Genomic DNA, 17,243 nt, shown 5'->3' with positions numbered 1-17,243 from the left:
GGAATTGCCAACTGCAGTTAACTTTTTTTAATCCTTATCCTCCTCCAGTATTGACTCTATTATTGACCACCTCCTACCGGAACATTTCTGTAAGATGCTATAATCCTCTCTAATTTCTTTGAGTACTCATTCTTTCACTTCCCTTGAAAACTAGACTTCTTTTTCAACATTGCTTTAAACCTCAGCTGTATAAAACTGGTTTAAAAAAAACAAAGAACAGAGTGAATCTGGTTGAAAAAAGTGAGGTGACCCCTGGGTTCTCTATGCCCTGCTGTTTGCGGGTACCCTCCAACATTCAGAACACTTTATATATAGTTTCCCCTATGGTGAATTTTCTTTTTCTATAGCTTTATTTGGTACCTCTTCACCTGAACCTCTTTGTGGAGTGTGCTTCAAATAGACTACTACATATTTCCACCTATTGTCCAGCATTCAGAATATTTTATGTGTCTTGAAGTATTTCAAAATCCCTCAAAAATATTTATATCTAAAACCCATTGTTGTCTTTCTTCTCTGACATTGCAGTTCTAGGGATTTAAGTTTGAAAAGTGTGATTTATCCGTTTTTCTCTTTGTTTGCTTATACTCTCTGTGGCCAGGCAGTTGTCCAGTCTTATTTATTCTGACTACATTGTCTCTGCTCTATGTCTTTTCCGTTTCACAGTTATCTTGAAAGGACTTCCTGTGTCTATGATGTAAAACACAAGCTTCACAAAGCAAAATAAATGATCAAGTCAAAGATTTTATTTAGAATCTGATCCCTAGTTACTTCTGCCTGCCTCCCCTGTACTGTTCAGTTAAGTCTCTGTTGGTCTATGTTGATTTCTGTTTTAGTTTAGGCCACCTTCTTAGGAGAAATATTCCCTAGTTATTATGACTAATCTTTGCATCCTTCTTCTCTAGTATGCATCTCACATCACACTGTATATATGAAGATAGACAGTGAGCATCTTGTGGTCCTGGTTGCCTCAGACCTCTTGTGGTACAGTTGACCGTTGCCCCTCTGAATTCTGAGTTCTGTGTCATTAATATGGACAATAGGACTTGAACTCAGCTTTTTTGCTCGAGGCTGGTGCTCTACCTCTACTTCCATCTTTTTGGTGACTAATTGGAGAAAAGCATCTCATGGACTTTACTGCCAGGGCTGGCTTCAAAGTGCCATCTTCAGATCTTAGCCTCCTGAGTAGCTAGGATTACAGGTGTGAGCTGCCAACACCCAACTAGACAACATTTTTTTAAGAAGTACATCTGTACCAAATGTGCAGATTTTTAAAAATTATAGCTCCATAAATAATAAACTATAGCACTTATTGACATAGCATTTTCATTGTATTGGGTTTTAGATACAATTTAATGATTGTTAAATAATTTAAAATATACAGGAGAATTTGCATAGGATACATGAAAATATTTTCACATTTTATGTAAGAGACTTGATTGCAGAATGGACTAACTGCATTAAGCCTTAGAGTCAGTCCCGTGTGAATTCTATGGGACAACTATACTCAACAAATGTGCTCATTCTATTGGACTATAAGGTACTTAACAGAGGATAAGACCATGCCAATTTTTCACGAGTTTTTTTCTGGTGTGTTGTATAGTATTCATTTTAAATAAATGTTTTTAAATAAATAATGAAAAAAAAATCCTGTTGCTCCAGCCAGAAGTCTTTCTGATTTGTGGGATCCTTCAGCCCTTCATTAGTCACTCTGTGAAACACATCTATTATAGTGATTTTGCATCTCCTCTCGCTTGTGTGGCTATAAACCACATGATGGCAGTTCTGTCTAACCCATCACTCACCACAGGACCTTGTACTTGGTAGACATTTACCACATGTTTGCTAAATGGAAAAGAATTTCTCTTCTGTATTTTGTCAGATTTTATATTCTCCTTTAAAACGTATTACTGTTATCTTCTTTTTCATTGATACATATCATACCTGACCTTCACACTAAAGCAGCCAATGTAAATCAGATATGCCTAATTTATCATAGGCACTGTGCTAAGAATATTATATTCCTTGTCTCTTTAATCCAACAAGGGAGATACTGCTTATTTATTACCTGTGAAGATGAAGAAATAGAAACTGGTAGGATAAGTCACTCTGCTAAGGTCATACAAATGGCAAATGATATCATGATTCATACATTTTATGATTCTATGTGCTTTTAGCCTGGTATTTTCTGCATCTTTGGTCTTTGAGTTGGAACTCAAATCTCTTTTGTCATACACATTGTTTAAATATTCAGTGGTGCTCCACTTGAGACTCAGCATCACAAAGTCAAGGATTGGTATTATTATTATTATTGTTATTAATATTAATGTTCTTCCTCAGTGCTCAAAAGAGTGCCAGTCCCACATAGAAAAGGTTCCTGCTGAATATTTGTTTGAATTGATAAAAATATTCTTGTGAAACTTCATTTCTAGACCTCCTCAGATAAGAAACCTTAAGATTTTTATGGACTAATCTATGATGAGGAAATTGATGAAAAAATTTGCACTAAGAATGCTGTGCCATGATTGCTGTGTGTTATATTATTATCCACCAAATCCTTGATGTTGAATTCCCACTTTTACTTCGATAAATAAGGTACATGAAATTTACACACAACTTACTGAACCTGAGGTTAGTTTGAGCGAATCACAAGTGGTTTGCTAGGCCTTTGCAGTTTTGGTGCCATGCAGAAACAATATAATATACTCATTTTGCAGACAGGGAACAGAATCTGTATGTCAAAGCTATTATTTCATTCAAGAACATTACCCACAGCTTCAACATGAGGCCAAAGCCTTCTCTAAAATTACATTAAAGCACCAGCAAGAACAGCACTTAACTCTCACTCTAGTCACTTGTGATCTATGCAAAAAGAGATCATTTGGAACCTGTAATTTCCTTGCTAACCTTCCAGTGACAGTAAATACCATCTTTCCACTTACTGGTAAAACTGGCTGCTAACTGGAGATGGGGGGAAAACGAGGGTCCTTTCCAAGAATATTTGCTAGGATTTATTTGGATACTTCACTTAATAGAACAGTTATCCCTCTTATCTGGCTTCTACACCCTTGTATTCAGCCAATCACAGTTGAAAGTACTTGAGGAGAAATATGTCTATTTAACATGTACAAAGATTTTTCTTGTCATTGTTCCCTAAACAATATGTTATAAAATTCATTTATGTTGTGTTAAATATCATAACTGATAGGAAGATGTGCATAAATTATATAGATGTGTGTGTGTGTGTGTGTGTGTGTGTGTGTGTGTGTGTGTGTGGTGAGGATTGAACCTAGGCTCTATAAGCACTCTACACTCACACCCCATTTCTACACTCTCACCACTTCACTACTTTATGTAAAGGACTAGATCTTCCTCAGATTTTTGTGTCTGAGAGTTAAGGGTCCAATCCCCAATACATATCAAGGGAATGTGAGTTTGTTTGTTCTCACTGAACCAAGCTCTAGGGACTTTACAGTGAATAAAGTGTCCAAAGTGCCTTAAAAAAATTGTGGGACAAAATAGGAAAATAAATTTGTATTTATAATACAAATACTTAACTCTTAAAGCAGTTTAATGATGAAAGATATTTTAAATCAAAGATCTTTTACAGCTTGGGGAGATCCTTTCTGACAGTTTTTGCCTTAGGATGTAAAGCACTATGTGTTATTGATAAAAGAGAGGCAATAGACTGCTGTTAGCTCATGCCTCTAATCCTTCCTACATAGGAGGCTGAGATCAGAGGATGGAGATTTGAAGCCAGCCTGTACAGGAAAGTCTGTGAAACTTATCTCTAATTAACCACCAAGATAAGCCAAAAGTGGAAGTGTGGCTCATGTTGTAGAGTATCAACCTTGAGCAGGAAAGCTAAAAGAACAGTAGACAGGCCCAGAGTTTAAGCCTTGGCACACACCAAGAAACCAATATACAGATGCTTCTGATTTTTTCTATCTCCATGGCAGGGCTTATTCCTACTTCTCTGGGTACAAGAGTGTATTTGCTGATGTTTTTCTCAAACAGCAATAATAAGGCTTTGTATTGTATTAAGAAAGAGCATCCAGATATTGGTGGCTCATGACCAATCTTAGCTACTCAAGAGGCTGAGATCAGAAGGATATGGTTCTAAAGCCAGCCCAGGTAAGAAAGTCTAAGAGACTCTGTTTCAAAATAACTAGCAAAAAGCCAGGCTGAAGACCTGGCTCAAGTGGTAAGCCACCAGCCAAGCAAGCAAGCCGAACAAGTGTGAAAGTGTGAAACTCTTAAGTCCAAACCTTGGTATTAGCACAAAAAAAAAAGGAAAAGGAAAAGGAGGAGAGAGAGAAAGGAAGGAAATGGAGGGGAAGAAAAGGGAAGGAAGGGAAAAAGGGGGAAGGAGGAAAGAGGAAGGGAGGGAAGGAAGGAGAGAGGGATATCAAAATTATGTATGTTCTTGTCAGAGAAAGGTCTTTGCCACTACATTTGCAGACAAACTGCATAGTGAGGTATGGAATTCTGTTGTCTTCTGTGACTGAGGAATGTGTTATCCTTAAGGGTTTGCCACAGCATTTCCTACAGAGCAGGCATGCACTGAGAAACATTCTGCCTAATGACTTACTTGATAGAGTACTTGAGGGCTCATATTGGACTTGTCTTTTTCATTATCCTGTGTGATATTTTCTCATCTCTTAATGTCATTTTTCTTGGATTTGTTTTTCTATGGTGGAGCTAGAAATTACTGCACATTATTCCTTGATGCTGTTACTGAGAGAACAGTAGGTAGATAAAATCCATGATTCACTTCCTTGAGGTTTAGAAAAAGATGCACAGAGAATATCTGCTACTGCAGTTCTGTTAATTACTGTAAGATTCTTGGCTTAGCCTCCAGGGTATGATCACTAGCTTTGTTGACTTGGATTAGACAGTATATGATCCATGATCTTCTTTGCCCATTAGGCCTAAATCCTAAATCAACACCATCTAGTTGGCCACCTGGACATCTTTTCCTCAGATTTGCCCTTGAATCTTCATTCTTAAACCTGTTTAGTGTTAAAGAGAGATGTAGATAGATAAATCTAAGGAAATACATTTTCCCCTATAGCCCTAGAACAAAACTGATCTCACAGTCTCACTAGTTTTGACCTTGTATTCTGCCATGGCAAGGAGCTCTAGTTATATTAGAAGACAAATGAAGGCAGATCCAAAAAAAGAACAGGAACAATGAGTGAATGAACTCAAGAGCTTTTATCAGATTACAAATGCAGCCCTCCAGTTCCAAGGTCCACCTTGGGTTCAGGGGGAGAGGAGACCGACAAGAGTTGTCCTACTGCCCCCTGTTATGACCCTTCACTGATATGGTCCCTTTCAGCTCTTCCCAGAAACCAGCACTTGATTTGCCACCATTCTCACAATTCTGTTCAGAATCATTTGTTAAAGCAATGTGGAATCATAGTCAAACATTCAGTGCTGTTTCTCTGTCTCTTCCAATCTGGTGTCACCCAGTCTTTTACAGCATTAAGCTTTCTGTTTCTCAGACGTCTTTCTTGCTTGTCTGTCTGTGGTATTTCTTTCCTTTTGGGTCTAGCTTAGGTCCTTCTTTGGCATTTTGATGGTCTTAAATACTGCTGTCTATCCAGAGGATTTTTCTTACCTATTAGACTGTAAATTCATACATGGCATAAAGGCAGAAGTTTTTTTTTCCCTGTCTACCTTCAGACTTTTACCCAACGCCTTGCCTATAATAAGTAATGTATTGCATTTTGTCATTGATAAATTGTCTGAGTTCTGAACTTTGCAAAATTTTTTTTTTTTTTTTTTTTTTGGGTCCGGTCGTGGGGCCTGAACTCTGGGCCTGAGCGCTGTCCCTCAGCTCTTCAGCTCAAGGGTAGCGCTCTACCACTTGAGCCACAGCACCACTTCTGGCTTTTTTCATTTTGCTTTATATGGTGCTGAGGAATCAAACGCAGGGCCTCAGGCATGCAAGGCAAGCGCTCTGCCACTGAGCCATCTTCCCAGCCCTGAACTTTGCAAAATTTTTATTGTAAAGGTGATGTACAGAGGGGTTACAGTTACCTAAGTCAGGAAATAAGTACATTTCTTTATTTTCTTTTATCTTTAAGTAGTTGTACAAAGAAGTTCCCATTCTACAAAACAGTATATGAGTATAAGGTGCCTGACAACATTGTCACCCATCGCTCCTAACCCATCCTTTCTCTCAATTTTTTTTGGGGGGTCCAGTCGTGGCGCCTGAGCTCTGGGCCTGGGTGCTGTCCCTCAGCTCTTCAGCTCAAGGCTAGCGGTCTACCACTTGAGCCACAACATCACTTCTGGCTTTTTTTTTTGTTTTTTTGCTTATGTGGTGCTGAGGAATCGAACCCAGGGCCTCATGCATACAAGGCAAGTGCTCTACCACTGAGCCACCTTCCCAGCCCCTCATTTTTTTTTTTAATTGAGATTAGGTGATTACATAAATTTCACATATTTCACAGTACTGTGGAGTTGATACTTAGTTAAAGTCACAAACACATTTTAACCTTTACAAGGCACATTGTCATTATCGTGGTCTATACAGTTTGTGATTTCTATTAGCTTTGACAATACAAATGATTTTTTCCACATCAGGTGATGTTTATATTTCTTTCCTTTTGCTTAGTGTAAGCTGTTCCCTCTTTCCCTCTCATTCCTCCCTTCCCATCACTGTCTTTGGATTGCTTAGTTCTTTTTCTTCTATGTCCAGTGCAGCTGATGGGCCCCTTTGTTGTATGTTGTTCCATTCCCAGTACATTTCTTTTTGAACAGTGTCGCCTCTTCCCTCATTTTCTCCCCGTTTTTTCCTTCTAGACTCCCTCCCCCACGAGTCGTGTAGTTCATTTTCAACATAGTATCTAGTGAGTATCACTGCTGTATTAGTTCACCCTTTGTCCCACCATTCTATCTTCCCTCTTACTTTCCCCCAAACAGATAGATTTATATATAAGACAAAAAATACTGAAATTAAACAAAAAAAACTGTGACAAAGCAGAAAAACAACAACAAAGTAAAATAACAAAAACTTAAAACATTCTGAACTATATAGTATTTTTGGAGCATACCACTACATCAAGAGTGATCTAATTAGGGTTGTCCCTGACCCCTCCTCTGAATGCCAATAGTGTACCTGGGTGGATGGAGTATTCTGGGAATCCAATAGGGCAATTCTGTGATGTTTTAATTATATTATTTGGAATAACACTATTTATAGCTAACAGCAATAACAAGCAGTAACATGTGGGCGGGTCAGGCACCGGAAATTGGACACATTCTCTGTTTCTCCTGCCCCATTTTTCAATCCATCACCTGTATTTATTCCTGTAGTAATTTAAACACCTGTCTAGATGGAATGCATGCAATGTGTCCCTACCCCACACATTCAGATGTTTGCCCACCTGCATTATGCGGAAGGCTGCCTCTAAAATAAACAGTGTTTGGTACTAAAAGAAAAAAATCCTCTGAGGTCACTGTGGCAGTGGACATGAGACAGGAATGGGAGTGGAACATCTGGTTAAGCCTCTCCAGGACAGTAGGAACAGAGGAAGAAGAGGAGGTGGAGGATAAGGAGTGAAACCTTGCCAAGCTAGCCCAAGGTTTAGATGGAGGTAGGATTCGTGACCAGATGAGGTTTAGGTAACAAGCTGAAGGTTTTTAGACTCTAGTGTCTTGGGGCGAGGGGGTTTGTTTGATTGTCTTTATTTTTTTAATAAGGACCATTTCTCATGACAGACAAGAAGTACTTAGCATTTCCTAATTTGTTCTAAATAGTTTTATCTACTTTTACACTCTAGACATATTTAATGACTACTCTTTTTAAAGTTGAAATAACTGAACAACATTGTGAAATAGAAAACTTAAAAGTTCTTAACAGAATTATTTTCTCTTCTACTCTTCTTTGTTGTTGTATATTTTCTCCTTACCCCATCAAAGGCATTCTGCTGTTTGTTGAAGATCCCCTGAGCTTTATGGAGGGAGGAAATAGTGAATGGCACCCTTTTTTGTTTTCTCTTGTCATTTTCTGTGGTCCCCTATAATAAGGGCTTCTCAGACTTTACAAGGCAAGTGAATTGCCTGTGGAACTTGCTAAGTGCAGATTTTGGTTCTCTGGTACTTGAACTGAGCTCAGAGTCTACATTTTGAACAAACTTCCAGGAATATAGATGCTGCTGGTCCATGACTAAAGCTGTAAGTAGCAAGGCTCAGGGAAACAAGCGAGGCAACTGGAGTAATACAGTAGTTAAAGCTACTAGCTTGAGTTAGGTGCAGTGTCTCATACTTGCTGTAATTCCAGCCACTTGGGAGGCAGCTATCAAGAGTTCATAGTTTGAGACCAGCCTGACCCCATCACAATGAATAGCTGAACATGGTAACACAATGCCTATGTAAGAAATATAAAGAGGAGGATTAAAATCCAGGGATTAATACAGGAGTCTGTTTGAAAAGTAGCAGAAGCAAAAAGGGCTGGAGGCATGGCTTAAGTAGAGCACCTGTGCCTGCTTATCAAGCTAAAGGTCTTTTGAGTTCAACCCCTAATATTCACACACACACACACACACACACACACACACACACACACACACACACACACACACACACACACACACACACACACACACACACACACACACACACACACACACACACACACACACACACACACACACGTACAAGATTGAGAACTCTTGCCTCAGGAATGGAATCCAAACCAGACATGATAATATTTGCTTTTGAGCAAGTTTTTTTTTACCTTTCAACAAAACCTCAGTCTCACTATTTATGTACCTTTAAGATTAAATAAATATATGCATTATATACTTAGAGAATTCCTGGAATAAAGTCAATGTATGTTAAATGTAGTCACCATTAGTGTTAATATGATTTTGTTATTATTGCCAATATTAAGTCAACTCTGAAAAGTATTATTTACATAAAAATTGATTATGGCAAAAGGTCCAAACAAGACCTATAATACTCTTAAATGTGTACGCTACCTTTTGCAGATACAAATGTATTTGCCATAGTCAATTGGGCAGGTTCTTTTGAGTTATAGTTCTCATCGTTAAAAGAATTTTGGGGGGGGAGGGGGTCCAGTCATGGGGCCTGAGCGCTGTCCCTCAGCTCTTCAGCTCAAGGCTAGTGCTCTACCACTTGAGCCACAGTGCCACTTCCAGCCTTTTTCTTTTTGCTTATGTGGTGCTGAGGAATCGAACCCAGGGCCTCATACATGCAAGGCAAGCACTCTACCACTGAGCCACCTGCCCAGCCCCAAAAGAATTTTTTTTATTAAATACTTTTTTATTGTAAAAATAGTATACAGAAGGGTTACAGTTACATAAGTAAGGTAATGAGTACATTTCCTATCGAGCATTGTTACCTCCTCCTTTTGTTAAAAGAATTGTTACCCCCTCCTTTCGTGGGGCTTGAACTCTGGGCTTGGGCACTGTTCCTGTGCTCTTCAGCTCAAAGGTGAGTGCTCTACCGCTTGAGTCACAGCGCCACTTCCAGTTTTCTAGTGGTTTATTGGAGATAAGAGTCTCACAGAGGGCTGGGAAGGTGGCTCAGTGGTAGAGCGCTAGCCTTGAGCTGAAGAGCTGAGGGACAGCACCCAGGCCCAGAGTTCAGGCCCCACGACCAGACCCCCCCCCCCCAAAAAAAAAAAAGAGTCTCACGGACTTTCCTGCCCGGGCTAGCTTTGAACCGTGATCCTCAGATCTCAGCCTCCTGAATAGCTAGGATTACAGTCGTGAGCCACTAGCGACCGGCGTTAAGAGAATTTTAACCTATCTTCTGTCTCTCAGATCCTTTTGTGACCAATGGCATGATTCTGTGATTTGGTTAAGTAACATATGTTCAGTTATTAGCCCAAGGAAGCCAATTGGCCCAGTGACTAAAACTTTCCCTGATGAGGCACTGATTTTGTGATTGGTGTGATCATTTCATGTATGTATAATTGTCCTTTTAAAAAATTTCAACGGCAGTGCCAGTGGCTGATACCTATAATCCTAGCTACTCAGGAAGCTGAGATCTGAGGATTGTAGTTCAAAGCCAGCTGGAACTCTGTGAGTTTCTTATCTGTAACCATCAAAAAGCCAGAAGTGGAGCTGTGGCTTAAGAGGTAGAGCACTAGTCAAGAAAAGAAAAGAAAAACTAGCAGTGAAGTGTTTATTGTGGTTGCATATCACTAAGTGCTCTTTACCACTTCATCTTCATCTGATAGAATCTGATTGTGTTGTGTTGCCTAGAAAAATGTAGATGGCCAGAAAAGCAGATATAGCATGATGACATCCTTATTTGTCATCCCTCTGTCCTGTTAGGGAAGAAACCATTAGGCAGACTTGATTGGAATGTAGAGTTTTTAAGAGCTGACCCAGTGTGTGTGTGTGTGTGTGGGGGGGGGGGGGGGGGGTTCTGCTTTGCTTCTAGGCCTTCCCTGAACAAAACAAGGTAGTACTAAAGCCAAACTTGATGTGATTCAGTGATTCCTCCTGCCCATTCTCCAAATAATTTGTGTGGAGTAAACTTTATCCAGTACAAATCTAAAGGCTCTAGAGATATGTTGTCTACTAAAGTAGCTACTAGATATGTATGATATTTTAAATTCAAGTTTAAAATCCAGTTTTTCAGCCACACCAACCACAGTTCAATATACAATAGCCACATGTGGCTAGTGGCTACTATTTTGGATAGTACAAAATATAGAATATGCTCATCACCAGCAAACATTCTGTTAGATAGAGCAGCGATAGAAAATCCGTTCACTTCCCTTGCTGTTCTGATTGATTAGCACTGGCTGCTTGGAAAACTGTATATAGAAGATACTGAGTTCACATTCTGGCTAGCCCCAGACGGTTCAGTTAGCATTGCAGGTCTGAGAAACCTGCTGACTTTTCTAGATAAACCACAGGGGTGGTGCTCTATGGGGAAACAGAGCAACAAGTTATTACAGTTGTTTTCAGCAGGAAATTCTTTTTTTTTTTTAATTTTATTTTATTTTATTTGAGAACATACTGTACAGAGGGGTTACAATTACATGGGCAGGATAATGCATACATTTCTTACCAAGCATTGCAGCCTCCTCCTTTGTTTACCCTTCACCTCCCTTCCCAGCCTCCCCCCTCCCCCCCACACCGACATTGTAAAGCTGGTTTTGACCTGACATTTTGTACTTCTCATTGTTGCAACAGGTCCACCTGTATCCTTAAACGACTTGTTTGTCCCCATCTCCTCCACATGTTATACTGACATCAAATATAGTGAAAGCGGGGGTTACACTGTGGGGGAGGGACATACAAAGCAACAAAGAAATAATCTTATAAATGCGTTAGAAACACATGCATGAAAGAAACAAAAACATTAAAATACATATTTGAGGGTTTGTTTTCCTAACATCACATTATCTGACTTTTTCCGCTTGACTCATACCTATACTAGATATTGCAAATAAGGGAAACCATGGGACCTATGTTTCTTTGGGCCTGGCTTACTTCACTTAATATAATTTTTTCCAAGCCTTTCCATTTCCTAACAAATGGGGAAATGTCATTCTTTCTGATGGAGGCATAGAATTCCATTGTGTATATATACCACATTTTCTTGATCCATTCATCTACTGAGGGGCATCTGGGTTGGTTCCATATCTTAGCTATGGTAAATAATTCAGCAGGAAATTCTTTGGAGAGAAAGATGAGAAGTCTGTAAGGTTTTCATTCCTTATATAGCCTCTCATTTAAGTAGTCACTTTTCCTATATCTCAGAATAAATCATCTAGAATGCCTTGTTTTTGTACAGAAAGAAGTTACAATGACTGCCAGTTACTAGTTTACCCATTGAATGAGACTGAATGTTACACACAACCTACTAGTAGTCCAAACTTAACTACACATTCATGCCACTTTCCACTCTACTTCTCTGCAACAGAACTGAGAGTACTTTTTTTGTTTTACTTCTATAATGTCCTCTCAGGATGGATTAAAAAAAAATAGGAAATAAAATATAAGGGAAAGAAGCTAGGTGCTGGTGGCTCATGCCTATAATCCTAGCTACTCTGGAAACTGAGATCTGAGGATCACGGTTCAAAGCCAGGCTAGGTAGAAAAGTCTGTGAGACACTTATCGCCAATTAATCACATACACACACACACACAACCTCAAAAAACAGAAGTGGCACTGTGGCTCAAGTGGTAGACCACTAACTTTGAGCAAAAGGAGTTCAGGGACAGTGCATAGGCCCAGAGTTCAAGCCCTAGGCTTGGCAAAAAGAAAAAAAGAAAGAGAGGGAGAGAAAGAGAAAGGCTAATATTGTTTTCAGAATTTGAGCTCTGTATCTGATGACATTTTCAAGAAAGAAACCTTAATAGTAAGGTTTTTAATTGGATTTTACAAGAGCACAAATTGTACAACTGTTATACGGCCTCAAGTAAATTATTTTGAGTAATAACTTCTCATCCGCAAGATGAGGTGTTAAATGTCTCCTTCCATGAGTAATAGGCAAAGAGTACGTGAAATATAAAACCCAGAGTGCCAGATACCACTACTGTTAAGGGTCCAACTGCTAACCCACATTTTTTGGAAAAGGTATAATACATGTAATTGGAGTTTAACACTCTATTCTAGTCTTGACCTTGCCATTGAGTAAGTGTGTGACTTCTACCTAGTTGTTTAGCTTCTCCAGCCTTCAGTTTCCTCTTTGGTAGATGAGTAACAACAGAACTTATCTCTCAGTCTTAAATTAGGTAATGTAAATCAAGATATTCAAGGATACCTAGAACATGGCACATAGTGAGTGTTGGATACTTATTAAATGTTAGGATGTAAATACAGATGTTTATATTAGAGCTAGCCCTGCCAAAATGTAGGAGATTACCATGTCTATTTATTCTCTCTTCTTTTCACATGCTGATTTTGAAATTATGCCCTTTATATTAAACATCACTTTTTTTCTATTGCTATTCTGATATTAATCATTATTAAGCCTCCTTTATTAAGTCTTATGCAAAATGGTTATTATAATGACCTAACTATCTTGTTAGTTTTTTACAAGTTGCAATATCACATCTAATTTAAAAGGCCTGATATCTTAAGTCAGGAGAGAGAGGAGGACAGGTAAGAGAGCATTAGAGTGGAGTAGGAAAGTATGCAGTGCTCTGGGAGCCTGTGTCATCTCAGTGCCTGACATGTTTCTTCTAGAGTATAGGAAAGGCAAAAAACATTGCAAGGAAACTAGAGTCTGGAGGAAAGGTGTTACTGAATTTTCAACTGGTCTTCCCTGTCAGCACTTGCCTCCTTCAACTCTGCTATTGCAGAAAGTGGAGCAGAAGTAAGAATCTGTGCTTGATTTCTACTAAAGCCTGAGTCTACCCTGCAGGGCAGGGCACAGCCAGAGTGTCCCCATCCTAGCCTCCACAGCAGCCAGAGACTACCCCTGACCTATGGAAAACAGCTTTCCTTCCAAGAAAAGTATTTTGCTGTGAAGATGCAGGCGTGGGCCATTTTCACTATGGACTAATACAACTAAGAAGGAAACATTCTACTATTGCTAAAAGTGCACTATTTTTTTTTTTTCAGGATGTGCAGGTTGTTTTAAAATCTAAAAAATCCAAAACCTAAAATCTAAAACAAATCTAAAATTATTTCATTTGTAAATGTCAAATTATAGATAGCTAAGCCATTTTATAGGAAATCATTTCTTGGAGTTTCCATCTCCTGTTTGATGACTTAAATTGCTGCTGGTGGCTCATGTTCCACCTTTGCTAAGCCTTGACTCTTCCTTCTTTTCAGCATTTCCCATGGAATATTTAGAAATGCTTCTCCCAACCATCCTTTCTTCTCTAACCCACTACTGCTGCCCATGATTTACACTTTCCACCTCACAGCTACATTTGTCTTAACAACTTAAAAAATTTTTTGGATTGTAAAAATAATATATACTCAGTATAAAAATATGGAGATTGGGGGGAGGGGGGAGGCTGGGAAGGGGGAGGTGAAGGGTAAACAAAGGAGGAGGCTGCAATGCTTGATAAGAAATGTACGCATTATCCTGCCCATGTAATTGTAACCCCTCTGTACAGTATATTCACAAATAAAATAAAATTAAAAAAAATATGGAGATTGTAGGTTAAGTATGAGGAAGAAAACAACTCACTGCTTACCAATAGATGTTATTTATTTTTTACAACGCTTTTCTAGTCTTCTAAGATATACTCACCTTCACAGTTACCTTCACAGTATGATTTTTTACCAGCATGATTTTTTTCTTAAGTTATCAGAATGTACTAATATCATTAAGAATTTTTCAAAAAATGTTTGTGGATAAATAGTATTCTCTTAGAAGAAAATTTAAAACAATACTGTTAGCTAGTTAGACCTTCTTTTTCAGTATTGAAAACAATGCTTGTTAGTGTCTGATCATGATAGAGTGATGTAAGGATATAGGCTTTGAAAGCTAAAGAGGGTAGCTCAAATCCTAACTGGGTCAGTATCCCAGGACCTTGAAGCAATCCTGACCTCAGTTTCTTTCTTTGTAAAGTGAGGATTGTGACTTTACTTACTATCAAACTTAAGTTCATTTACATGAGATGTGTATAAAGTACTGTGTCCACACAGAACTTGGCATGTGATAAATTCTAACACATATTGTTATTGTCATTGTCACTATCATTAAACACATGCAGCTTTCATACCTAACTTCCTAAAAGCCAGACCATAGCATCAAAACATTTGAGTTATTATAATACTTTAATAGCAACATACTGCCATATCTTTCTTGACTTCTAGAAAGACTCAATTTATAGATCCACAAGTAGTTATAAATACTATTGTATGCTATCTTTCTTATTACTGTTTGGCGATGTAACAAGAAAATTGTTTTCTACAGCTTCTTCTTCCTGGTAGTTTGCATTTATTTTTTGTAATTTACACTTAATAATGGAAATAACTAGTGTGAAATGTTTAATTAGATTAATCATATTTCTTCTGTGTAAATTATTTTTGAAGTCAATACCCATTTTATGTTGACTCTCCTTTTTTCTACCTAATTCACTGAATTCTTTGTATAATTTTTGTTATTTGTAATGAAGGTTTAATGAGAATTTAAACCTTTTAAATTTAAAATTTAAAGGTTTAAATTCTCATTAAACCTTCTAGATGAGGAAGCAAGTGTAACGAGGGCAATGAAGTGTGCCGAAATCCTTTAAACATTACCTGGCACAGAGTAAATGATGTTTTCCTGGTTGTTTTTGTTGTCCATCTTTGTTTTCAGTCACACCTAGCACAGCCTCTGTGGGTTGCCGAGTAGGAGCAGAATAGTATGAGTGTTAACTTTATTGCTACCCATGCTCACTGCTGCTTTTGTGCAAACCAACCTTCCCTGTGCATGTTGGTTCCAACTGCTCCTTCAGCTCAGATGATTCAGCATCTTTTGGATTTTACTTGATTGTTCCCATATGTTTTTCATGACAACTTTTCTAAAACTCTTTCAAATCAGGTTATTTCTCTCACTTTATTTCTAGGTAGCAAACCTGAATTTGGCAAGTGCCGTCTTAAATAGAAGCAGTGCTTCAACTCCCCCCACCCTCCGACCTCTCATCAGTCCTAGTGGGCCAACGTGGTCGATGCAGACAGACCCTCTTGCTCTTGAGAACCCTTCAAGCCCCATTGGAAGCAGGTACGTGAAGGGCCTTGGCGCCAACACTTTGGTTGCAGAGGGATGACTTTCACCCCAACCAAACCATTCCCACCTTGCATTTGACATGGAGATCCAAGCCAGACAGCTTGCCTGGAAGGGGTTCCCAAGACACCTTGCTTTAGTGACTAGTACAATGGCATCAGTCCCTGAGTCACAGGAGCTATTGAAAAAATGTGACTCTTACAGTGAGGTCTTCTGACCACTGAAATCCTTTACTTCCAAATAAAGAAGTACTGTCCCAGTGAATCCCCACTCTGTACTATACTTCCAGCTTCTGCCTCTTCTGTATTTGTTTGCTCTGAGCTGGAAGGGAGTACCTAATTGTTGTTGAAATATCTGTTGGTTATTATTATTATTACTCTGGAGCTAATTTAGGAACCAGAAACTTCCCAGGAAGTAACATAGCATAAACATATTACATCATGCTCTGGTCTGATGTCTTCCATACCCATGATCATGTGGTTGGGATGAAAAGAAATCATCTCAGCTGAGAACTGTGAGGAGTTGGAGACATAAGCAGGACTTTTTGAGACAGGGCACCCCACACACAGTTCTCCTCACAGGAAAAGTTTGTTGTTCAGTGATTTATAATCTACCGAGTAACCACATTCCTGAAACATAACTCGTAAAAAAGAAATTCTGTTTATACTATAGAGCCTTATTTTCCATGTAAATGTTTCCAAAAATTCCATTTTCATGTTAAAATCAGAGTCTTTTTCTTACAAAGAACGTTTGCACCACAAATTTGGATATTTTGTTTGACAAAGTTACAGGCATTTTCTGTACTGTTAAAATGTCAGAAGTACACATTTTGGAGTAGTTTTATCATTTTATACTTACACATGGAATGGGGGGGAATCTTTAATTTAAAAAAATTATAGCTGAGTGTCAATCTTTCTTTTGGTATTACCTGTGAGTACTATCATGGGGGATGATGGAGCTTTTCAGGGGCAGAGCTGGAACCTGGAGTTGTGTGAATTACTTTCCCTTAGGCAGACTGTGGAATTGGAATAGCATTCTTACCATTTTCTTCAGAGCCATCGTAGCCAAACATAGCCCCTGTGAAGTCTTTTAGTCATTTTCTTGACTGAGCTATACTCAGCAGCCTCCTCCTTTATCTCTTCTTTAAGTAAGGCCCAGTTGTTAGATTCCATTCTAGTTCAAGGAAGCCTTAGGAAGTCTGTAGTGGTCCTCCTGGTAACCTCTGATTGCTAGGACAACTGGAGGGTCAGCTTAGGAGTTTTATTTCCACATGAAATTCCTGGTGCCACCACACTGGAACAGCCCTAAGTGGATTCTCAGGTCCTTCCAGGCCTGGCTGTGTTGGGGCCATAGCTAAAGGCACAGTACTGAGTCCTGATTTCAACTTTTACCTGGTAAATCACTGTTTTTTGGATATTTATTTTCTTTCTTCTTGGTCCTCCTATATAGTAAGGGTGGCTAAGTTTAATGAATATGGGATTCATCACTTAGAGATGTGAGGTTTTTTAAAAAATAATTTCACTCACACCTTAATACTGTTAAATCAATAAATAGGCAATTATGGTTTGTTTTGTTGCTTT

General features: G+C 38.7%; 1 protein-coding gene across 3 annotated transcripts in view; it reads left to right on the top strand.

Annotated features, from left to right (window-relative positions):
• Ttll5 (tubulin tyrosine ligase like 5) overlaps nt 1–17,243 on the top strand; it is a 246,977-nt gene that overhangs the window by 131,606 nt on the left and 98,128 nt on the right. For all 3 annotated transcript variants that reach the window (XM_042692822.1, XM_042692821.1, XM_042692820.1), the window contains exon 30: nt 15,506–15,660. In XM_042692822.1, the coding sequence (XP_042548756.1) occupies nt 15,506–15,660 (155 nt within the window). The remainder of the gene's footprint in view (nt 1–15,505; nt 15,661–17,243) is intronic.

The sequence above is a fragment of the Dipodomys spectabilis genome, unplaced genomic scaffold, assembly GCF_019054845.1.
Source record: "Dipodomys spectabilis isolate Male_0828 unplaced genomic scaffold, ASM1905484v1 ptg000157l, whole genome shotgun sequence".
NCBI lineage: Eukaryota > Metazoa > Chordata > Mammalia > Rodentia > Heteromyidae > Dipodomys > Dipodomys spectabilis.
The sequence above is the reverse complement of the archived record's forward strand: the minus strand, read 5'-3'. Positions and strand labels throughout refer to the sequence as shown.